We start from the raw sequence: 25,128 nt of genomic DNA on the forward strand, positions 1-25,128 counted from the left end.
ATGGAGGGGAGGGATGGAGGAAGGAAGGGGCCCCGGGGGCGAGGCGCGGAGCGGACCCCCCTCCCCCCCTTACCACCGCCGAGCTGCTCCGCCGCCGCACGGGGCGAGGGGCCGGCCGAGCCTGCGCACAGCGGCGGCGGCTCTGCCCAGCTCCCGGCGAGGACAATGGGGTAAATCCCCCTCCCTCCTTCCTCCCTTCCTTCCCTCCCTCCCTCTCTCCGCAGCTGCCTCCGCCCCCCGCGCAGCCCGGCCCCTGCGGAGCGCGGGACCGAGGGTTGCGCGCAGCGGAGCCGTGCGGAGGTTGCGCTGCCGCAGCGCGGAGCGGAGCCGCCCGTCCCCGGCGTGGGACTGATCCGCTGTCGGTGTGCGGGACGGGGGGGCACGGCCGTGCGGTGCTGCCCGGCCTCGGGGAGGTGGGGGCGGGGGGCTGAAGTCATGGCTGGAGCTGCGTGCGCGGCACAGGTGGGTGCGAACACACGGCCGTGCCCGCTGAGAGCCGCAGCGTGCGGGTATCCGAGCGGCAGGGATTCACCTCGCCGTGCCGCGCTCAGAAGAGATTCACCTCGCTGCTGCCGAATACAGCCGTGCCGGAGCTCTGCCCGTGTGTGCGCGGTGGGAAGATGCCGCCTGTTGCTGCGGGTGTCCCCGCTGGGCAGGGGGTGCTTCAGGGGGTGCAGCTCTGCTGGCAGCTGATGGACAGACAGCTCGGTAGGAACACCGAGACAATGCCGCCTCTGCGAGTCAGAGCCCTGACATGTGGGGACTGATGCACCTAAACAGGCAGAAAAGAAGGATATTTAGGCCAAGGCCCTAGGCATGCTAACATGCTAATGCAATTATTGTGCTGCTGCTGTTTCCATCATGGCCTCTCCTGAAGGACGCATCCAAAATCCTTTTCAAAGGTTTAAAAGCCATCAGTAAAATCAGTGTTATTCCAGAAATGATTGCAATTAAATTATCCACGTCGGCCCCAAATGCTGGTTCTGGTGGAGCAGCCTTCAAGAAGGGCTTTGTGAATGGTGTCAGAAATCTGTGCTGGGGCTGTGGGCTGACATCCAGAGCAGCCACAGTGTTTGGACACTGGTGGAGCCCACAGCAGACTTCAGCCCAAAGGGTGGTTGAGGGCAACATGTCCCTCGCCCATGAGTCTGATTTGGATCTGGTATTTATTGAGAGCAAAGAAATTCTAAAAGCACACACACACACAGAATAAAAGGCAGGCAGATAATTGAGGCTGCTTTTTGCTTTCTACCAACACATCTGAGCTGTTCTCAGTAGTTAGGTTTCTCATTTGCACTGGAGTTGTGCTGTGACAGAGGATTGCCCACGGGTTGCTCAGTGCTCTCTGCAATTTCCCACGTGGGTGCTGCGGGCGGTGACAAGCTCTGGGTGCGTGGTGTCCTCTTGGCAGCTGGCACCAGGAGCAGCTGTCTGTGGGACATGGGGGGACTCCATCCCTGGGGCACTGGGGCCACTGCCAGCAGCCCAGGACTGGTTGGTAAAAGGGACCTTACCTGCGATGGGAGCTCTGTGAGCAAGGCAGCAGCTCACCTGCTTCTCTCCTCTGTGTCTCCCTGCACGCACACCAGAGCACTGCTATAATTCATGGCTGTTGTGCCAGGCTGCCAGCAAACCACTAGCTCGTATTTCTTCCACCTGTAGCTTGGAAATAGCTTTAGTCAGAAGGAAGTGCAGGGACAGCCACAGTGTCTCCACCATGTATCCCCCGTGTCCTTTGGCACCACTGTAGCAGAAACCAAAGTGTTATCTCCTGGGTGATCTAAGAGAAGCAGGAAATGTCAGGATGTGCCTGAAGGTTAAAATCTAAGCTCCTGTCATGGCAGAGACACTTCTGGGAAGTAGGGTAGGTGGGAGCAATCAGCCACAATCATTTTGCCATCACATGTAATCCAGGGAAGGACAAGTTTTCAGGTACAGTAATTGAGGAATCATGGAACTATTGAAGTTGGAAAAGATCTCTATGATTCCTGAGTCCATCCCCACTGACCATGTCCTTCAGTGCCACATCTCCACAGTTCTAGAACACCTCCACAGACAGTGACCACACCACCTCCCTGGGCAGTCTGTACCAATGCATTATTGCTCTTTCTGAGAAGAAATTTCTCCCAACATCCAATCCAAACCTCCCCTGGTGCAACGTGAGGCCATTCCTTCTTGTCCTACAGCTGTTACCAGGGAGCAGAGGCCGATCCCTACCTTGCTACACTCTCCTTTCAGGGAGTTGTAGGGAGCTACAAGGTCTCAGCAATACTTGGTGACAATGGCAGGATGATAAAATGACACGTTAAGGCGATGTTCAGGCACTGGCTAACGTGAAAATAGAGTGAGAGGCTCTGTGTCTGCAAAATGTATGCTACTACCTCGAATGTTTTGTACAGGAGTCATGCTTGCCCTCTAAGCGGGGCACAGCTGTGCTACATGGCAGCAAAATGTGGGAGGGCAGCTTTGAAGCAGCTTTGGGAAGGCATTGCACAGGTGTCGGGGCAGGGCAGGCACAGGGTGCTGCCATCAGGATGAGTGTGATTCCATGGTCAGCAGGGCAGTAACAAAGGGTTTGGATGTCGCTTTGTTCACAGAAGTGTTGGCACAGGCGCACCAAATGAACAAACGGCAGCAGAGCAGATGGAACATTAGTGTCACTGCTGAACCCAAAATTGCTCTGCGTGCATTAGGAGAGCGGCATCTGACAGCCCTCACATCTTCCAAGGGCTTCTCCTGGGCTGTGCAATACTCCATGTGCTCTCTTGGGGAGGGAGGAGAGAAGAATGGAGGAGTGCATTTGGCACAGCGGGGAGCGGACTCGGGTCTCCTCCATCCCTCAGAGATGCGCTGCTGCAGAGCATCGCTCCTTCCCGCTGCACTGATCCTCCTCCACAGCAGTGGAACGTTTTGAACTCCAGCAACTCCTCTCATTTTTCCCCCATGTGACTGTGAGTCAGGCTGAGCTCCTCTATTCTTCTCCATAATTGAGTAGGAGATTATTTTGACTGGAAATAACCAGACGCAGGTATCATGGCTGTGAGTGCCTCCGTGCGTGCCACTTGCTGGAAGTTCTGAGCGCCCTGCAAAGGGAGCGGGCCTTTAAAGTGCACTCAATGGAGAGGGAAGAAAGCAGAGGGGAAGAATAGCTGCCTCCTGCTCACTTCTCTCACTGCCTCTTCTCTGCTGAGCAGCTGAATGGCCGGGGACATGCTGCTCTTCTGAAGCTTTTGCAGCAGCACTCCCCTGCTGCAGGGCACAGACCCAGCAAGACGCAAGCTGTCCACAGCACTGAGCTTTTCTGCTACTGCTCCATGCCCACAGCAGTGCTGAGCAAGCTACAGAAAGTCCTTGCTCTGAGGTCTCAGGGCCATCACCCCACGCACAGGTTTTCCTGTTTGTTCTCTTCCTTATGGGGTTACAGCCATCTGCCCAGGCTGTGCTTCACACCTTTGTCTTGGTGGTACATGCGATGCATTTTTGCTTTTTTCTCCCTTTTCATATGTTACCTAGGTATAAATTAGCCCAACAGGGTATAACAGGGAGCATAACTTTAGATGGATCTCTGAACTTTTCATTAGCTTTGAGCATCTTGGGGATAAATCTAATTGTCAGGGAGAACTGTTGACTTATCTATGGCAGTGGAGGTACTTGAATGGAATCCTGTACCATTGGTGGCATCAGTTCAAAGGTTGGTTTACCAGTAACAGTCTTTCAATATAATCTATAATGAGGGATAGAAAATAATGACTTCAGTTGCAGTTATAAAGTATAGGTTCTCTCCTCTCCTTCTTTACTCCCCATTGCAGCTCTACTGAAAGTGCTGAGGTAAGCATGTCCTGCATAGACAGTACTTCCCAACATTATTGAACATGCTTGTTGGCCAGAGTATTTTCCACACTGACATCAAGTGGTCTTGCTGCTGTTGGTCCACCATGTTGCTGCCATTGCCACAGCTCAGTGTCTGTTTACAGAGCCTTTCAATGTGGCTAAAACTGCTGTCTCTCACAGGATGAGAGTGTGTCAGTTCAGTGCTAAGTCCTCAGTGTGGCAAAGCCTGCGCCAGGTGGGAGTGGGATGCTAATCCAGCAATGCATTGCCATGATCCTAAGTAAGTAGAACAGCTGCTTGGATATCAGTGCCACTCCTTCCCAAACTACTTCTGAAGCAGTGCAAACAATTGAGCCCCACATCTGGAATTAAAATCACGCCATTGTTGGATTTGTGTTCAAGGACTGAGAGCCGCTAACTAACCCTTCTGTGCTTAAATTGCTGCTTCAACAGAGGCACTCTCTTGGTTGGTTTTGAGCTACAGAAATAGCACATAAAAAGCTTATGCAGTTTAGAAGTGTTCGTGAGTCTCAAGCAACTTTGCGGGCCAAGTAAAGCACGAGAAGCATTTTTTGTTGTACTGTTCTATCAGCTGAGCTTTTAAGGCAGCTTCACGAAAAGGAATTTATTATTTTAATGGCACTTTCCCTCCGCTAAAAGGTCTTGTTAACTTACTAAAGCTGAGCTTGAAATAACTGAGAAAAACTATCAGAAAAGCTGTGATGTACTTTGGAGCTGAGTGAAAATTGTGCCTGAAATCTGAGCCTACCCAAACCCTGAGCTAAATGCCAGAATGCCCCCAGGACTGCTGGGATCATCGTGCAAGCTGTTATAGATAATGAACAGCCCATTTCTCTGTCGTTTGGTTGTGTTGCTGTTGCAAGTTGTTTTTTGCTTGTGTTTTTTTTTTTTTTTTTTTTTTTTCCCTCCTTTGTTTGGTTCTGTGCACAGTGCACAGCCCCTGCATACCACGTGAATGCCATTTTACCTTCCCAGTAAGAACATGACAATTAGAAGAGCCATGGGGAGCTGCATGGCTTTCTGTTGAGCAATGTCTGAGTCCAACCTGGGGAACAGCTCCCATCTGCCAGCCCCCATTTGCACCCTCTCTTCCCCGAGGTGGGACCTGGCTCCTTTACCAACAAATAACGTGCAGATTTTGACTGATGCTAAACTGAGCTCCATGAAAAGGCATTGCCAGCATCCAACATTCTTTTTCTTTTTTGCTTATTAATGTGACTAATTAAATGTTTGTATTTTTTAAGCACTAACTGGTATTTGATGGTCGTTTAGAGACTTTGAGAAAGTCAATAATTTTGATGAAATAAGACTGTAGGCTCCAGAACAAAGTCCACAAGGAATCTGTGACGTTGCTAGGATACAGCTATTAGTATTTTCAGTGGCTGGGGTATTTTTTGGTGTGCTTTTTTTTTTCTTAGGCTGGGTCTCACCTCTCTTACAAACAGTAGGATATGTGACTGCCTGATCCCATTTACACATCACTCTCCCACTTCACAGTAATAAGACAGACTTGACCTATTCGTTTCATCCACTTTTAGTTAAGAAGAAGCCACACACAAGTGTTTTTGACCCGATCTATATGGAGCACATTTAATCTGAATCTGGCGTTGGAGGTGCGGGATCGATGTCACAGTATGAAGTCAGTCTCCCTCTAGTGGTTCGCTTCCAGAGGGGCCTTTGGTTTCACTGCCTTCAATAGGTACAACGTACCCGAGAGCAATGCAAAAGTTCAGCGACCCCTCTATGAGTGGTATTGAACTCCTAATGTGCATGAGATGAGCATCAAGTCAGTACAAACGAGTTCATGTGTTCTTTTTTCCATTTTATAATTCTTACATTTCTTGCTCTATCAATACAAGATGAAGCTTCCACCCGTGGCTCACTTTGCAGCACAGCCCAGCGTGTAGGATGTGACTCTTCCATATTATTTCCTTCAGCTGTATACTGGGCTGCCTGTCAAAAAAAGATCAGTATTTAAGCTCGTGTTCCACATCAAAGCAATTGCCAGATGTGGTGCCAATAATATTCCTTTGGATTTAACATAACACATTGAATAGCATGGTGAATGATGCTATTTTGAGATCCCTGTGTTTGGGGAAGCAATATCTAAGTGAGATATTTTGCTAGGAGATAAGCAAAGGAAAGCTGTTTGGAAGTTGTGTCCAATGTATAATTCAGCTCAGATTTGAGGTCCACAGGTTTCTTGCATTTCTGCCCACAATTGCATCTTCACTAGGCATTGCTTCTTTAGGACCTAGGATAGGTGTAGTGCCTCTGTATGGGAAATTGGTAATCACAGCCTGAACCTCTGATTAATCAGCTGAGGCAAGTGTTGGGTCAGCTGTGGGAGCACAGGTGAGAGTAATTTAGCTGTGCTCCTGGAAGGGGTGGAGCTTGTCTCCACCTCCTCTAGACCTCATTTAAGGGCTGACCACCACTAAGGTAGCATCTCTTGGAGATTGTTCCTTGGTGAAGATTGTATCAGCATTTCCCAGTTAAGGTACCCATATTCCCATATGTTCTTCCTTATAAATAACCTTTTGAATATCTGTTACCATCTTTATATCATTCCACCTTACAGTTTTGCTTTATAAACTGTAAGGAACAGAAAGCTGAGAAAAGTTTAGTACCATCTGTCCCAGAGTGAGCAAACCCCCATTGGATTTCACAGGCCCCTGGAACTAGAGGTTGTGCTGTGCTGTCACCTCTCTGTGCTGTGTTCTACAGTGCAGTTATGCAGTTCTATAATGACTTTATGGGTGAAGTTTTACTTTTGTTTAACTTTTTCCTAATGGTCAGCTTCTATTGGGCAATCAGGACTTCACATCTCAGGAGATCACCCTAAGTACTTTCCTTTGCACACTGCTGTGTAAAAGCTGCACTTCTTTTGCACCTCTTAATAGTGAAAGAAGCGGATGTAGGAACTCAGTATCCAGAGTCCTGTCTGAGATTTGCTCCAGCGTCATTCACAGACAGAAAGTAAATAGTAGGTTGTGTTTGCAAAGAGGTGATGGACAGCTGTGGGATGTCCACACGTGCATGTGTTTGGTAGGTCTGTGCCTCTGAAGGAAGACCACTGTGGAAGGCAGGTTCCAGGAGGCAGAAGGGAAAAGCCTGTCCTGCAGAGCAGTGCTCAGTCTGTTTGCTGTCCCAGGCGCTGGCTCATGCCTGCCAGAAAAGCAGGGGGTGCGAGCCAGTTTGTTTTGAACAAAACAAAGTTATGCAATATCATTTAGTTCTGACATGTTCCCAACATGCAGCAAACGAAGAACTCACTGAATACAGTATATCTCCGGCCATATCATTTGAATATAACTTGTTTCCATGACAACCTCTGCTTAACAGCTTGGCTGATATGAAATCATTCCTAGATGGGGGAGCTTTTGCCAAAAGCATTTGGATTTGTCTCTTTAATATCATGCTATAGGTTTTAAAAAATGTTTATTTAAGCCTTTGGAAGCAAATATCAAATCAAATCCCTTCATCCTCACCTCTGCTTTGGCTTTCACTTGATCAGTTTATCTTCCTGAGAAGTGATCAGAAGCAGCTCCTGTGTTACTTAATATGCTTCTGAAGGCACAGGCAGTGTTTCAAGAGCCAGTGATTGTGACAGAAGCCTTTGGTAAAGGAATCACATTTCATGGCTGTTGGCTCTGCATGCCAGCAGGGCACCAGCAGCAGCTGGGCACAGCAACAAGGCCTTGTGCTCCAGCCAGCAATCAAGGCCAGGAAGGTTTATGTTGCATCTGGCTCTGAGTAAAAAAGAGGAGCTTCAGCTAGACAGAGGTCTTTGTCAACATTTTTCAAAGTCCCTTTTTGATTAGGAGACCCAAATAAGCATAAGCTGGTTATCAGCTCGATGTTCTCCAAGGTGTCATACCTACTGCCTTGGAAATAGCTGTGGAAGGCTTCCAGTGTGGCAGTACAGCATGACTGCTCAGATGGTGCTTGTTCTCTTCCTCACTTGCAGGTGCTAAACAGTGTTAAAACACAGCTAAAATAAGCCTAATGCTTTCCCAATATTTCTCACGTATTCGAGCACTGTAGTTGCCACAGTGATGTTATACAACTGCCATCAATGGGAAGAATGGTCCTGAATGTTTTAATGTCTGCCCCTTCCAGCCTCTGTTGCTTGTATTGCAGGAGTCCTCTGCTCTAGCTGGGAGCAGAAGCTGTGGAAAAGCCACCCAAGCAGGCAGATAACGCCTTGAGCACGTGTTGCTGGCAGGCTTGAGGATGATAAGGGCAGGGCTTTAAATGTCAAGACCATGGAAAGAGTTAGTGTTTTTTTCCAGCTGTAATGTGCCTGCTTCAGTGCTAGTCAGATCCATGACAAAGCACTCAGGTCTTTATAGCAAAGAGGAGCTTAAAACTGGGTGCAGGAGCATGCAGAATGGGCCAGAACTGTATCTCCCACTCCACACCACTTGTTTGTTGCTTGTTTTCTTTCTTCCCAATCCACCTTGCCAGTGCTTGTTTGTGAGAATTCAGCTGTTACCTGTCTGCAATCAGCTGAGCTGATCTACCTGCTGACTCCTTTTAGCCACCCAGTTCTGCTGTGTATGGACTTTTCGTGGCAGAAAATACCTCTTTTATCTTTCTATCTCACCCCATCTTTGCAGCCTTTGAGAACAGAGTTGCACCATAACACCACAGTTTGTGTGTTGCAAATCTGCTGGAGAAGGTACAGAGGCACAGGAGATGGCATCAGCAGGGCTTCTTTAAAAGCGAACATTCTGGATATGTGGCAAATATCAGTGAAATATGTTGTTAATTAAAGCCCATAAATCTCTCTCTCAAAGTGTGAGCAATTTCCTGGAACTCCTAATCTCTGAATTGGTTTCGTTCAGTGCAAGGAGGCTGAGCAGGATCAGGATGCTGCTCTCACCTTCGTTTCTCCTTGTGAGATCCCCTCAGGAGACGTGTTCTTGCCTCTGTGTCACGCCTTCTTAGAAACCTCTGTGGGTGTAGGCTGTACGTGCTAATTCAGTGCATCCTGTGATTGCCCTTCCGCCCGACCAAATTAATTTACTGTTATCTGAGATTCCCACGATGCACCTTGTGCCCCTGCGAAGCCTGCTATTTACTGCTGCAAACAAGGAATAAACGGAGGTTTACATGTCTTGTTTGGCATAATGACACAGGCTGTGCTTGCTGCCTGCTATTTGTTCTGTGTTGGAAGTGTGGGGGCTGTGCTTTGATATTGTTCCTTACAGCTCAGGTTGTTTGCAACAAAATTGTTTGTTTTCAGCCTCAGCTGTAATGTTCTAGGGGATGAGCAGCTCTCTGGTGATGGGATCTGGAGGCTCTTGTTGAAGTGCGTGGGTCCCATCAGAGGTGGCTTCAAAGGGATTTGGTGTTTGTAGTGTGTGCTGCTGGCTCTGGCCTTAGTTCCAGAGGGGCTGTGCAGCATAGTAGAAAATTAACACTTCATCAGCAGCCTCAGCAGAGGGACAATAAAAACATCACATGTGTGAGGGCTGTTGGTGGCCCAGGGGAGAGCGGGGTCCCTTTAGGTCACAGCAAATCCATGCTCTCCTACTCTCTTCTTCTCCATCTTCTCCTGTGAAAACCCAGGCTGCTGTGCCCAGACACAGCCATTCATTGCAGCATTATGCTCTGGGTTAACATCTTGGATGGGCTCACCATTAAACAGGGAGCACCAATGAGTTTCAGACTCTGAGCTCTCCCAGCCATTATCTTGCCTTCTATTTAAAGAGCAGTAAACTAAATTGCAGGAGATGGTGCAACTGGTTTTCCAGTCCTTATTTAATTTGGCTGAGCAGTTCGCATTTTCCATCTGCACAACAGAATCATTAACTTTTTTTTTGTTTCCTCGCTGTCACTGTGCAGATTGCTTTTCATGGGCGATCTCTGCCCTTTCTTACTGCTGCATTTCATTTCTTTGCAGGAGTGCAGCTCCATTGATTCTTGTTTTAGGAAGGAGCACGTATAAAATTATTCATCCTACTAACGGTGCTTGCAAAGAATCCGATGTGATTCATGGTCTTTGATCCTGCTATTGCATACGTGGGTGTTTAACTTTACTACTGCATACAGTCCCACTGGGGAGAATCTTAGTTTAAAAGAAAAAAAAAAAAAAAACACTTATAAAAATAACGTGAGCCTTCTAAGCACATGCCGTGCTGGATGATGAGAAACACCTCCCTTTAAACAAACCATGCAAATTAAACAGGTGGTGTGGAAGATGAGAAGAAACGAATTAATCACTTCAGGTCTGTAAAGCTGCACTAGGGGAGGGCGGGGGCTGCGGGCACCGTCCGGAGCTGCTGGAGCTCACGGAGCGTCTGGACGGCGATAGGGCCGGATTCGGGTGATGCTGCGCGGAGCAGCCGTGGGTTGGACTTGACCATCCGCGGTCCCCACCCCGCGCCCTCCCCCGTCCCGCCCCATCCCCGGGGGCGGTTCTGCAGGCCCGGCCGGGCAGGACATGGAGCTGAGCGCCCTGGGCCCGCAACCTGCGCGTCCCCGGAGCGGTGCCGAGGAAGGGGCCGAAGCTCCGGAGCTGCCGCTGCATTCGGCGTGGACCTTTTGGCTCGACAAGTGAGCGGGGAGGGGCGGCTGGGGGGTACATCGCTGCGGGACAGCGGGAGTCGGGTCGTGTGCTGCATATAGGGAAACTTTCGGTGTAACGGGCCGGGTTGCGGGGCTGTTATTTCACGCAGCCACTTGACGAGCCGCTTTTATTGTCCTTTAACAGCCGCACGTCGGTGCGGGCGAGCTCCAAGCTCTAGTTTTAGCAGTGGCAGCCGTAGGGCCGTAACCTTTCATGCACACCCCGACCTCGGGGCTCCTCCGGTTGGTAAGCGAGCAGTTGTGATGGTGAGCGACAGTGCGTTATCGCAGCGCTGTGCCTCCGTGCGGACCGCAGTTCGTGTGCATGAACTTTTATCTCCGATCTGCAGCGGTCACGGAGTGCTTCCTCGTGCTGTTTATACAGCGTCGGAAACCGAAACAGAAAGCTTGGATCCTGCCCTATTTATCTTGTTCTGCTGTGCGTTTGTTGTCTTGTTATTAATCTTCTGTATTCCCCTGTTTTCTGTTTCTGTTGTTTCTTCTCTCCCCTCGCTCAAGAGCTCCTCTGCTCTAAAGGCCCTTTCTCACACTGCAAAGCTGTTCTCCTTCAGTTTGTACCTTTAAAACACGGTGGCAGAGAAACGGAGCAGGTTCATTGCAGGGCAGTTGGACCGGATGACCTTTAAAGGTCCCTTCCAACTCAGATGTCTCTGTGAATAGCATGGAACTGCTGGAAGCGTGCAGGTGATCCCAGGTGCTGCAAATCAAGTCTTACAAGTAACCCCAGCAGTTATTTCTGACCTCCTGACTTGGCTGCAGGCAGGGCCAGGCTCTAAGCTGTGCTCACAGTTTGGTTACTCTTAAACACTGCTGTGTGCTGCTGAAGCTGCTGTGTCCACAAGTCAGGTAGGGAGGAGCAGCCCGGCCGTACAACCAGTGCTGGAAGTTAAAGGCCACTTCAAGTTAAAGAGGTGTATGATGATTTATTTTTTCCCCTCATATCTTGGTTCTGCTATATTTTAGAGTCTTAGAATTCACGATCTTACTTTATTTGTCATTCTGACCCCTTCTAAGTCCATGTAATTAGGTAGTGTTGATCTTCCTTATCTTATTAAACCATATATATTACAAAAGTGGTACTAGTGGGTCTGCATGTCTTTAGTCATACATACACACAGCACTGAGTTGTGTTTACCACCAGCAGTAATGGAAAGATGGCAGGGAACAGGGACGAAAACAAAACAGAAGAGTTGTTCCATGCATTAAAATAAATATCTAAGGCATTTAAAAGCATACAAGAGATACGTTTTATTGCATGGCCAAGAGCTGCAGTGTGCGGAGGTTGTTGTGTCTCTACAGGGTCTGTAATGTTATTGGTATAACATTATATATAACATCATATATTGGCACTGGTATAGATTTGCTGATGAGATGTTGCTTGGGCACATACAGGATGAACACACCACAGAGTCCAGCTGGGTGTTGTTATTGTTCCTCAGTAACACCTGGTATGGAGCTGTGCTGTGAGCTATGAGATAGTACTGGTTTTGACTGCAGCTGTGTGTTACCTGGCATTTAGGCTGACATGCAGGAGGAAGTGACACTGGAGGGTAGATGCAAGTTGGGAGGGGTAGGTAGAGATGTGTATTGTTCAGTTATACTCTATTGAGAGAGATCCATGGTGTATGTCCAAACACCACCAACGTGTGTCTTTCTATTAAGTCACACTTAAATTATCCAGAAAGCAGCACTTCCCATAGCAGCTAATGATATAAGTGATTCAACTGGGCTCAATGGCTTCATTTTTATCATAGCTTCCCTGGTGTAGCTCCTGCCTCAGCAGTGAATTTAACCCACATCAGCACTTGCTTCTCTAAGTGCCATGGCACAAGTGTAGCATCTGGGGGTTGTGATCCTCTGCCCAGGACCGTTGCTGTTATCTCACACACATCATAGCAGATGCGCATTTCCTGTAAGTGCAGAGTCTTGGTAGGCTGTGTTGGGAGCCTTTCCCTCATCCAGCAGGCAAGTCACCTGGTCATATACCTAACCCTATATGTGCTTTAGGAAAATGAGAGCAGTGGAAGTGTTTGGGAGGTCAGGATTCAGCGCTCTGACAAGCAGGATCCCATGTATGACATGGAGATACTCATAGGCAGACAATACATGTAAGACCGAGAAGCTGGCTTTTTTCCCTTCTACTGAAAGAAATGAGATTTCCTTCTTAAATTGTTAAAGTGCATCAAGGTCAAGATCTGCAGGTTCCCAAGCTCATGCCAGTATGACGTCTGTGGTGCTTTGCATGCAGTGCCCCGGTGATGTTGGAGGCCTGGGCAGTGTCAGCAGGGCTTGCAGATGCCTTTGGTGTCACACTGGGAAGCAGGATTCCTGCTGGTGGCTTGTCACATGCCTGCTTGTCACAGTGAGGGGTTGGTGTGGGGTTCTGCCTTTTAAATGAAAGGTTGCATTTCTGCTTTTTGCAATAGTGTAGGTTGATCTATCTATCTATATACTTAACACTGTGATTATGCCTCACAAAATGTAATAATGTAAAAACAAGGATTAGAAATCTGGTCATTATACTCGTATTGAACAGTGTATTCAGTGTGAAGGTTGCACAAGTGGGAACTGAAGTGAAATGGCAAAAGGCTCAGATGTCGTGGATGACGGAGCAGGCTGGCAACTTGAAACCATCCCTTAACAGGAGCTGGGGTTGTACATCTGTGTAAATATATAGATGGTGAAACTGGTTTTGTTTTTTGATGCGTATGCGCGAGTGTGATGCAAACAGCCTGCTGGGTTCAGTGTGTCCTTAAATGTTTGCAGCTACGCTAGGTTAGTCCTTCCTTGCCAAAAGAAGGAGGTGCCTGCTTTATCCCTATGGAAGGCTGCAGGTTTATGCAGCAGCAGCTCTTGGTCCAGCACATGTGTGTGCTCACAGGGATGGAGAGGATGCACATCCTTGCAAAAACTTTCAGAGGAAAAAATGTGCTCCTAAGTGTTGTCAAATGGAAAGTAATGTTTAGAGACAACTGGAGGAAAGAGTAAACATTTGCTGGTAAATGTACCCTTATATGCTGCTTTTTCTCTCCACAGGTTATACTGATGAGATCCATATCAATGTCGTTTAGTGGATAAATTCTGATAACCGAGCCGTTTCCATAATAATTGGGAATTGTTATAAGTGAGCACATCAAATATTTGAAACTAAGCTTAATAATTCCCCTTTTTCCCTATAGCAAAATCCTATTTATCCAGAATCATCTATTTCATCTATTAAAGCTCGTGAGTAGGTGGCTTACAATGAAAAATGATGGTTAATATTATAAAAACGTTCAACCCAGTAAATGCATTTTGACAGGCTTTGATGGCTTGAAATCAGTCTTTGTCTGCATTCAGAATGGATTGCTGGATTTATTTAGTTGCCACAGCATGTTTTTCAGCTTATGCTTTGTAAGTAAATATTTTGCTTATGTGTAGCAAAGCCATTGGGGCTGAATACTGGCAGTGGTGTCTCCACAAGTGCTCAGTGGTTCTTAAGGCTCTGGGGAGAGGCAGGGATTGGTTCCCACTGGGAAACAAAGGGCAGTGTGAGAATGTCTGAAAACAACAACTATCCTGGGTTCTGTGCAGGGAAACAGAAGAGCTACAGTTCAGCATTAAGCATTAACATCAGCACAACCACCTGGAGGTTTATTCATGGGTAAAACAATGAGATTTATCTTTATGTCTCTTGTTCTTTATTCTTGCTGGAATAAGGAAGGAGCAGCGAAGGAAGCTGGCAGCAGAGCTCAGTTTGGGTGGTTGTTCCTGTTTCCATGCTGTGCTTTGACCAAACAGCCCTATAAGATGTGGGTTGGTGGGTCTGATCTGCTCAGGCAGCCCTGAGGTACCACTGAAATTTCCACCCCAAACTATGGGGAAGGTGCAGGAGCCACAGGGCACAGGGTGGGCGGGTGGGAGAGCTGCTGGGTGTTTCATGGGCAGGCTCTCATTGGGGAATCCAGATGGGCAAGTCCAGTGGGCCACCAGCCCATTAATGCCCATCTCCAGCGGAGCTTGCTGTGTCCAGCTGCTGCTGCTCCTGGCACAGCTGGCCGGGCTGTTCCCTCCTGCTTATGGTGATTTGCAGTGCTTGTTGAGTTAATTAAAAACTAATTGTTCACAGTGGCGGTAATTGGAAGTTCAGTATGGTGTATCAGCTCAGTTCTATTGTTGATAGCAGTAAAATTATCCAAAGTGGAAAAACTCCATAATAACCTGCAAATATTGACCCTTAAATGAATCCTGTCTTGTGTAAAGAGCCTTTAGCAAGGTGCGGGCACGGTGCGGGCCGGGACACAGCGCCACCTGGCGGCGGGACGGGGTAGTGCCGCGCCGTGACCGCAGTGAACGCGGGCGGTTCTGGCTGAGGTTCGGAGCGAGGAGTTGGGTCGGGTTGTGCCAACTGCGGTTCCGCTAAATTTGCTGGGAGGAGCGATGCTCGAATTGGACAGCTTTGTTTCTCTTTGTTTCTTCACTCAAGGTCCCTTCCTGGTACCACGGCAGCCGAATGTGCCTCAAATCTGAAGAAGATTTACAGAGTACAAACAGTGCAGGTGAGGTGCAGCTTTGCCACAGCCATCGCATGCTGGAAATGCTGAACATAAGGTGTGAAGTTACCTGAACACCCATCTGGGTCAGCCACACTTGGTTTTGATTCCCCACGGTGGGAAGTGTTCCTCTTGGCTGTGTGTGGTGTCCTTAGTTGCTGTTAGAATTGCCCTTGGCTTTGCCAACTAGAAAAGGGGATGGAAGGACCCTGGTGAGAGCAGGCACGTCCACTCTGCCAGTGGAAACTGGAGTGACTCCGCTAGTGAAGGTAATGGCTTTTAGAGAGAATAGCCAAGGGCTGTGGAATTTAACCATATAGCGTTGCAATCTTTGTTTATAAAGTTGTGTTAATGATTAAATATTAGATGAACTAATACTTAATGAGTTGTACTAATGCTCATTGTTACATCTCTGCATGTTGGTGCAACACAAGTCTGTAAAGGCCTTTCTTCATCCCAACTGTTGGATAAAGAAGAAAGGGAATGGGGATCTCTTTACTCTTTCTTCCCTGTTGCTCATTGCTGCTTAGTGCCTTTTATCCACCCAAATCACAGAATCACAGAATGACCCGGGTTGGAAGGGACCTCAAGGATCATGTAGTTCCAACCCCCCTGCCTGGCAGGGCCACCAAACATACACATTTACTAGATCAGGTTGCCCATGGCCCCGTCCAACCTGGTCTTGAACACCTCCAAGGACGGGGCATCCACAACCTCCCTGGGCAGCCTGTTCCATGGCCTAACCACTCTCTTAGTGAAGAACTTATATATAAGAACTTCATATATTCAATATGAAACTAACATGTATCACAGCTTCTGCTTTTTCCAGCAGAAAAGTTGGAAGGGAGCTGGTAGATCTTGGGTCCTTTCATTCTCCCCCCATTCCTGCACTGAATCCATTCTCTTAATGCAATTAGTATTTCTGTGTGTTTGCTCGATTGAAGGATTTCTGGAGTGTCTACAACAACATCCCTCCTGTGACGAGTTTGCCCCTGCGATGCAGTTATCATCTGATGCGTGGAGAAAGACGGCCCCTGTGGTAAGTGTGCTGCCATGTGGTGCTGGTGGGCATGGGCAGGGACAAACCATGCCTGGAGGGAGGTGGTGGGCATGGGCAGGAGCAGGGCTGTGTTTCTGCTGCCAGCCAATGCCAGAATGTGAGAGCTACAAAGGAATATCTTGGGGTCATGTTGAGCTCAAAAGAGGATCTTTATTAAAAATGCAGGCTGGAATTTAACTGTCCACTTTGGAACATAGAAGTTAAGAAATTAAATTGTGAACTAACAGTTAAGGAATTAAAATGTGGCTTTGAAATCCAGTTTGGGAATACACGGAACATTGCTTGTATCTGAAATAACTCTATTGCTTTTTTCTCTCTGTACTGGTGTAATCGTGATGCAGATGACTGTGTCCTTAACTGTTCTTCACCTGTACAAAAGCACAATGTATGCATAGAGATGTGCACATGGGCTTAGGTTAAAAATAATTTAAGGCATTATGAAGTGATGCATTGCAGCAAATTCCCACTTGATTGTGGAACAGTAATGAAGTAATGTATGAATCACTGATGTTTTCCTCTTGGAAATTGAGTTTAGCATGCCTTCTTCCTGATCCAGTTCCTTCACATCTGAATTAGCTGAGCCATTTACCGAAGAGACTTGATCTCTTGGACATCATTTGCACCAGATTGTGATTGGATTAAGGTTTCATAACCAGATCATAGTCTCAATAACTGGATGTTGAGTTACACTGGGAGGTTTCTGGCCTACCCTGTGTTATAAGTAAATGCTTTTCTAAAGGGAAACTGATGTGAAGATCAGTGTAACTTTTCTAACAATATTGTGACTGGTCAGAATAGCTAAGGTGGTTTACAGAGACATGATGGTGTCTGTGGAAGCCGTCTGGGCCCTTGTGTGCAGCACTTTGGAACTTGGAAAGGATGAGTGAGAACACTGGTTTGGTTTTCCTCTAGTTTTAGTTTTGGTTTGGTAAGTCCCTATTAGACGAGTAAAGTGCAGAGTCCTTTCCTGATGGTGCTGCATTTGTGTTCAGGCTGTCCAAGTAAATGAAGATGCTGCATTTTGGGGAGGGATTGCAGGAGGTTGATGCCACCACTCACCCAGACAAGCTTCAGGCTGCAATTATTTTTTTCCTATTTTTATTTTGTAAGAATAGGGCAATTAATTTCTGGTCATCACAAAGCTGAAATGAAGTGTGCTCATGTTTGTTGTTGTTTTAATTGAACTGGGTAGACTGGGAATTAATAAGCTGGTTATGTGAAAATATGCCTGAGTTTTTCCAAAATAAAAGGTTACCATAGTAAGACATAAACTTGCTTTGTGGATTATTCCCATGCCACAAAGTGTGCAGCCTTTTTGAAGCCTGTCTGTAGCCAGGGAAAACGTGTACGTTTTCCAACACACAAACCTTAGGAGAGAGATTAGGTGTTGAGAGATGCAGTTCATGTGAACAATGAAAGAATTATATCTGATGTCAGAAGTCGTAACTTGAGTCATGCTACCCAGAGTCGGTCATTGCATTTCAAAAGGGAATTTTCTGGGAAAATTAACCCCCAGACGTGGCTTTATCTAGATGTGCATTTCAGTGCTTATTTTACTGATCTATTTCCCATAACCAGGGAAGAGGAAAGCAATGCCAGGGGAGGTATATGGAAAATGAAGGTCGCTAAAGAAAGTACGGTATGTAATACTGACTCTTTATTTAAAAATACTTTCTAGGTTTAACATTACCCAAATTTACAGCCAAACACCATTGAAATCTATGATGTTTTGCTTTAAGTGAGCAAAAGTTTCTTTTCAGATGATTCAGTATTTTGCACTTTCAGTCACATTTGTTGCTATATTACAAATCAAATGAAAGCTGCAGCATTCTATTCCATTTCCATTTGGCAAACGAGGGATTTCCTAACCAACTGTGTCCACACGACTTGGTTTGCCTACAGGCACTCAAAATACACAAACATCTCTTCCTGATTATACCCAGAACCTCAATAATGCTCCTAAGACTCCATGCACACAGTTCAGCACAAGTGCCAGAGTTTCGCTGAGCACCAAGTGCTCCCAAACTATCCAACTGAATAGGTGTGTTGTGCTTGGCACTGCCTGTGCCCACCATGTGTTGGGGGTGAGGAGAATTGTGCCTTGCTGTGCCCAATGAGGACTAATGTTCTCCATGGGTGGTGGGTCTTATCCAGCATCTCTCACTGGTAGGGGAGGATCTTCCTCAGTCTCTTTTCCCGATCCATCCTGTCATGGCTCTGCTGCTTATCAGGCTGTTTGTAACGTCATAAAAAGCCTTTTGTGCTTATTTTGTAATATGACTGTGTAGCCATGTGTTAAGTACATGGGGTAAAGGAGAGGAGTGGTGTCATCCCCTTTGGCAGGAGTTGGTTGCTGATCTCCTTGCTTACCTCTTGTGAAACTGTAGTGTTTTAGTTTTCTTTTAGAAAGTTGGAAACACAAAATATGAGATCCATTCAGACACGTTGTTCTATCCCTGCTGAAACAAGTGACTGTGCTGAGTGTTGTGCCCCTATCAAATGTGTGCTGAGTGATTTTCCCTGCAGCCTGTCACGGGGGGAGGTCTAAGCTGTTCACATGTGTTATTTGTGTGTGAAGGGGGGGCTGGGTCAGACCTTCAAACAGTGAACGTGAGGTGTAAGAAAAATGTGACAGCCTTGAGGAAGGCATTAGATGCTGAAAGATGGTACTTGAAACTTCAGCCAAAAGCTAATTGGTTTTGCCTGTGGACATTCTTCCATATGTGAATTGCAGCTTTCTTCCCTCCAATCCTAAGTGATCACAAAAGACTCCAAAATATTATTTTCTCCATTATAATCCAAGGTGTGAAGATGGTCAGAGGTGACAAATGGTTTTGGGAGCTCAGAGAAGCCATATGTTTCAGAGGCTGAATGATCACCACTTCTTGAGACGAGGATACTTTCTGATATCTCAAATGATAAATATCCCTACTCACCTCTGAAAGGTTTAATTGCAAGAGAACCTGACTCAATTTTTAGTACTTCTGTAAATAGCATAAATAATAATGAATGCCCATTTCTCCATGTTGGCTCTGTGCTTCTAGCTGTCGCAAATCCCCATGCCATCTCTTGGACCAGGAAGAGCCATCTTGTAGAGCCCTTGTTGGAGAAGCTGATATGCTTGAGCAAAGCTTGGTGAGGGTGGGAGGGAAAGGCAGTTTTTCTGAGGAAATCAGTCTTTCTAGTGGCATGAAAAACTGACTAACAAAATACTGACACTTAAGTGTTGTTGCATGTGTACAGTGATGCTTCTGTATACTGCCCTTTAGTATGAAAACTAATACTTTTTAGATCCTCATAAGCTTGATCCTGTTACTGGATGAAGTGCTTCTTACCGAGGCTGTTAGGATAATTCAGTAGTGAGCACTGTGCCTGGTAATGAGAGTGCGTTGTCATCCCACATTCATGCCTGAGCTGGTCACTGGCAAGGATGTTGCCCTGCATGCTGTCCCACCTCTAGAGCATCAGTTCTTCCCATAGCCTGACTATATGTTATATATGATGAGTTACAGAATCACAGAATCACAGAATTACCCGGGTTGGAAGGGACCTCAAGGATCATGTAGTTCCAACCACCCTGCCTAGCAGGGCCACCAAACATACACCTTTACTAGATCAGGTTGCCCAGAGCCCTGTCCAACCTGGCCTTGAACACCTCCAAGGACGGGGCATCCACAACCTCACTGGGCAGCCTGTTCCAGGACCTAACCACTCTTCTAGTAAAGAACCTTCCCCTAACATCCAACCTAAATCTTCCCTCCTTCAACTTAAAACCATTTCCCCTAGTCCTGCTATTATCAGCCCTTTCAAAGAGTTTACTCCCTTCCTGGGAGTAAGTTCCCTTCAGGTATTGAAAGGCTGCAATGAGGTCACCCCGCAACCTTCTCTTCTCCAGGCTGAACAAACCCAACTCCCTCAGCCTGTCCTCATAGGGGAGGTGCTCCAGCCCCCTGATCATCTTTGTGGCCCTCCTCTGGACCCTTTCCAAAATCTCCATGTCTTTTTTGTACTGAGGGCTCCACACCTGGACACAGTACTCCAGATGGGGCCTCACAAGAGCAGAGTAGAGAGGGATGATCACCTCCCTATCCCTGCTGACCACCCCTCTCCTGATGGAGCCCAGGATCCCATTTGCTTTCCGGGCTGCCAGAGCGCACTGCTGGCTCATGTTAAGTTTCTCATCTATCAGGACCCCTAGGTCTTTTTCAGCCGAGCTGCTCTCAAGGACAACTCCTCCCAGCCTGTACAGGTGCCTGGGGTTCTTCCGGCCCAAGTGCAAAACCTTGCACTTTGCCGTGTTGAACCTCATTAGGTTCACCCGAGCCCAGCTTTCCAGCCTGTCAAGGTCCCTCTGAATGGCATCCATTCCCTCCACCGTATCGACTGCACCACTCAGCTTGGTGTCATCAGCAAACTTGCTGAGGGTGCACTCCATTCCCTCATCGATGTCATTAATAAAGATGTTAAAGAGCACCGGTCCCAAGACAGACCCTTGAGGGACACCGCTCGTTACCGGCCTCCACCTGGACATAGAGCCATTGACCACCACCCTCTGTCTGTGGCCTTTCAACCAATTGCTTATCCATCTAGTTGTCCACCCATCAAATCCACCTCCCTCCAATTTGGAGATGAGGATGTGATGGGGGACCATGTCAAAGGCCTTGCTCAGGTCCAGGTAAATGACATCGGTCACCTTCCCTTCATCCACCAACGCCGTCACTCCATCATAGAAGGCCACAAGATTAGTTAAGCATGACCTTCCCCTGGTGAAGCCATGCTGGCTGTCTCGGATCACATGCTTGTTCTTTATGCGATCAAGCATGTTGTCCAGGAGGATCTGTTCCATAATCTTCCCAGGCACAGAGGTGAGACTCACCGGCCTGTAGTTCCCCGGGTCCTCCCTGCTCCCCTTCTTGTAAATGGGAGTGATGTGACCCTTCCTCCAATCATCCGGGACCTCACCTGACAGCCACGACTTCTCAAATATGATGGAGAGTGGCTCAGCAGCCACCTCAGCCAGCTCCTTCAGGACCCTGGGATGCACGCCATCTGGCCCCATAGACTTATACTCATTCAGTCTAAGGAGGCACTCTCGGACTTGCTCAACCCTTACAGTGGGGAGGGATTTACCTCCTTGGTCCCCACATGGAGGTATGGGGGTGCAAGACTTAGGGACGTGAAAAAGACTAGAATCCTGGCCACCAGTGAAGACCGAGGTGAAGAACTCATTCAGCACCTCAGCTTTCTCTTCATCTGTTGAAGCCATTTCTCCTTTTAAATTTACCAGAGTAGGTACGCCCATTTTGGCCTGTCTCTTCTGGCCAATGTACCTGTAGAAGGTTTTCTTATTGTTTTTCACGTCCCTCGCCAAGTTTAGTTCTGCCTGCACCTTGGCTTTCCAAGTTGATAATGAGTTACAGAAATGGGCAACCCTCTGTGTTCCCAGAGAGTAGGTATAGCAGTGCTTGGAAACTCCTTAAAGCAGTTTATTGGTTTGTTGTCTTGCTTTTTGCTTTAATGTTGGTGTGTTCAGTTGTTCAGTTGCTGTTTCTTTTTAATAGCACTAAAACTCAACTTGATCTCAAACAGCAGAAAAGACATTCTTTAAAGGCAGCATATATTATGGCGATACAGCCAAATACAGATGTTGATGTATTCTATATATATATATACATACACACACACATATATATATCGTATTCTGTCATTCAGAATGCTCACCTTGTAATATATTACTGTATGTGTTGGTCCAGAGGCATTCCAAGTTTTGTATGGGCTTTGGCTTAGGTGATAATAAATGTCAAAAGGAAGTAAGAGTGTAACTGATCTAACAGAGCCAAAGAAAACTTGCAGATAGCTGTTCCCCCTTATTTGAACTGCCTTGTGAGCATTCGTACTGTTGAAAGACAGGCTTATTTCATAGGCAAGGCAAATCAGATGTGATGCCTAAATATACATCCATTTCATTTACTGGTTGAGTTTTTCTGGCACTTTTCTTAGCACAGACAGTGATTCTGTTCCACAGAAACAAGCAATCACAATTAAAGCCATAGGGTCTTTTATCATGGGAAATTCTTGGGAGACACGGAGATTGTGATGGTAAATTCAGAGTTTAAATATTAAACAATTTTTTCCTTCTATAGTTTTATCAGATTTTATTTTCAAGCTCTAAATTCTTGTTCCAATTGTACTGAAGACATTATATAGCACAATGTGTACTTGTTACAAATACTCTTTATTGGCTGGACAACTTGATAATGAGAATGTACTCAAAACTGAGCTAACAGAGGGGATTTTTAAACTGAGGTAGCAGGGCAAAAGTAACTACTATTTTTTTCTTCTCTTTAGGCAGCAGTTTGGAAAGAGCTCCTGTTAGCAACTGTTGGAGAGCAGTTCACAGACTGCTGTGCTGCAGGTAACTTGTAAGTGATTGCTGCTGTCGTGTCCATGTGATTAACCAGGAGGAGGAGGACGAGGCATTCTGCTGTTGCAGCACAGAGCTGCCTTTGGTCCCAAGCTCACCAGCCTGCGTTCCTAGGAGGCTGGCAGGTTATCAGGGTTGTAAACATCTCTTAGCCAGCAATGAAATGATTGGTATTAAATTCTGCAGCACCACAATCCTGGAATTCCAAATTATGCTTCTTTATCATCATTTGTACTGTCACAGTTGGAAGAAACCAAACTGGATAGATGCCCCGTTAGCCTTCATGAGCTCTTGATTCCCTCCTAGGCAAGGATAGAAGTGATATTAAAGATGAGTGATTCTATGGCACTTCATTAAAGCCACAATGAGGTAACGCTTACATAGTACAAAAGTTTCTATAAATACAGTGTTTGTTTCCTTCTCATAACTGTTTTGTCTGGTTTGAACATTGGTATTCTCTTCATTGGGGATTGCTCTTCAGTTGCTTCAGTTTGTTCAACTCTTGGGCGCTTTCACAGCACATAAGTATTGAATTAGACATGTCTTGCTTAAAGTAGTTTTTAATGATGCTTCCTGTGCTCTGCAGATGATGAAGTCATAGGGGTGAGCATCAGCGTTCGTGACCGTGAGGATGTTGTACAGGTCTGGAATGGGAATGCCTCCTTAGCGAGTGAAGCAAAAGTGTTAGAAAAGATACATAAACTTCTGCCACACACCTCTTTCAGAGCCGTGTTTTACAAACGTGAGTATCTTCTACTGGCTGATCTCTGCCTCTGTTAGAGAGAAGAGGTGCTGGTGGGATATTTCCATGGGAATAACCTCTCTGGTTCCTCATCAGCTAGTTGGAAATGCAACATCTCTCATTGCACTGAAATTATAACTTCGGGAATTGAAGAGATCTCTTTCTTTAGGCTCTATTTAAATGTGTATTTAAGTAGTGCATTCCCAAAGGTTCCTCAGCATGCTGTGTCTTCTTAGGCTGCTTGGACATCGTCTTCTATTTGTCTTTTTAATTCCTTGGCAGGATTTATGTTCTTTGTACAACTTTCCCCTTCTCTCTTCCCCAGCTCACAGAGAGCACCATGCCTTTGAAGGCCAACGTGGGAGACATTAAGTGCAGCCTTACATTTGTCACTCACAGTGTGGTGAGGTGTCTGAGTGAGAAGGATGGCAGGAGGCCCTGCAGAAACACTTCACACAGTGAAGTCCTCTTGGATTTAATGCTTCTCATTGAGCTGTAGCTACTGAAAACGAGGAAGCACAGTTGCCCTGACTGCTGAATGTGCCATTCATTACTTTTTGCTTGGTTGTGATTTTAATTCATTGGGGTTTTTTTCTTTAAAAAGTTACTTGGCCTGTTTTTTTTGTTTTTTTTTGTTTTTTTTCAATTGGGTCATATTGATTCCTGTTAAGATACAACACTTTGGATTCTTCTGAACTGTTTGTAGTTAAGTGTAGACATGCACAGACGTGGTATGCTGCTTTTTTGAGATGGGGGAAATACTGCCTTGGTGGAATGTGTTTTCAATTTTCTTTCTGAGACATTCCTATCATATGAAGATTTACTCCCTGTCTTTGCCCCAGGAGATGAAGGAGTTGCACGGCATTATCCTAATGGGCTGTGTAATCTGCTCTTGTGCTGACAACAGCACACGTCCTGCAAAAGTAAATAGCAAAGTATTCACTGAATGGGCAACTGAAGAGATGCATTAATACGGGCCTGACCCTGGGTGAGGTGAATGTTTGAAGTGTGGTGACTTCCAGAGAACCCTGGTTCAGGCTTGAATTTGGAGATTTTGCAGTAACAAACTCTGTGAACCCCCACCTCCTATTTATTTAAGAAAGGATAATGATTATCATCTTTTCACCACACGGTCTTTCCCTGTACATTCATGATAAGAGTCACAAATTCCTTCTAACCCATTTGCCTAACCTTGATCCATCCCTCATACTTCTGGAGATGTTAGGCCTGCACCTATAGAGGCTCAGATCAGAAGTGCTATTCACTTCAGTGCAAAGGAAGAAATTCTGTCCCTCGTACTTTCAAGCTGTTGTGGCTCTTTAGATCATCTCTTTAATTTACAGGAAACAAATGGATTTTGTTTTATGGCACAAATGTGAATAATAATGATGTTAATCTGTAAATGTTTGTATTAATTGAGGAGTTGGTTTGCTTTACTGTTCTACCAAAGATTAATTTATCTCCTTTTGCAATAAGAAGCTGTAAGAGAGAGAATGATGTGCGCTCTGCTCAGCATTACCTTGTGGGTAAGAGGTCTTGTTTGGCAAATGGTCCAGTTGAACTGATCTCCACATTTGGTGTATTAAGAAGCAGCCATTAGAATCAAATTAAGCAATAAGAATCACACATAGGAGAGGTTGGTTGGGTTATTTTTTTTTTTTATTCTTTATTTTTTACAACTTTGTATTTATGAATTAAAACTGTGCAGTTAGTGAGCATTATTAATTAAACAGTTTCAAAAGTCCAGTGTCTTGCTTCTGTGGTTGCTTTCTGAATCACATCATAGAATCACCGAATGGTCTGGGCTGAAAAGGACCACAATGCTCATCTCATTTCAACCCCCTGCTGTGTGCAGGGTCACCAACCAGCAGCCCAGGCTGCCCAGAGCCACATCCAGCCTAGCCTTGAATGCCTGTAGGGA

General features: G+C 46.3%; 1 protein-coding gene across 6 annotated transcripts; it reads left to right on the top strand.

Annotated features, from left to right (window-relative positions):
• On the top strand, nt 1-24,953 carry EIF4E3 (eukaryotic translation initiation factor 4E family member 3). 6 transcript variants are annotated; one of them, XM_085516225.1, is made up of 8 exons: nt 10,265-10,416; nt 13,486-13,573; nt 14,915-14,987; nt 15,926-16,020; nt 17,620-17,680; nt 22,390-22,456; nt 23,052-23,207; nt 23,533-24,953. In XM_085516225.1, the coding sequence occupies exons 4-8, from the start codon at nt 15,995-15,997 to the stop codon at nt 23,577-23,579; spliced, it is 357 nt and encodes a 118-aa protein (XP_085372351.1). In that variant the 5' UTR covers nt 10,265-10,416; nt 13,486-13,573; nt 14,915-14,987; nt 15,926-15,994; the 3' UTR covers nt 23,580-24,953. The 6 variants fall into 6 exon arrangements, with proteins under 6 accessions (XP_085372352.1, XP_085372351.1, XP_085372350.1 ...); XM_085516226.1 differs by lacking the exons at nt 10,265-10,416; nt 13,486-13,573 and adding an exon at nt 1-170; XM_085516224.1 differs by lacking the exon at nt 17,620-17,680.
• The last annotated feature ends 175 nt before the right edge of the window (nt 24,954-25,128 follow it).

The sequence above is a fragment of the Coturnix japonica genome, chromosome 15, assembly GCF_054131305.1.
Source record: "Coturnix japonica strain WE chromosome 15, WE-NBRP24, whole genome shotgun sequence".
Classification (NCBI taxonomy): Eukaryota; Metazoa; Chordata; class Aves; order Galliformes; family Phasianidae; genus Coturnix; species Coturnix japonica.

Bases quoted from the DNA above. Each gene is read 5' to 3' on its own strand.
- EIF4E3 (XM_085516226.1), top strand. From the start codon at position 1: ATGGAGGGGAGGGATGGAGGAAGGAAGGGGCCCCGGGGGCGAGGCGCG. The intron at 17,681-22,389 runs GTATGTAATACT...TCTTCTCTTTAG, and splicing joins AGGTCGCTAAAGAAAGTACG to GCAGCAGTTTGGAAAGAGCT. The intron at 23,208-23,532 runs GTGAGTATCTTC...TCTCTTCCCCAG, and splicing joins CAGAGCCGTGTTTTACAAAC to CTCACAGAGAGCACCATGCC.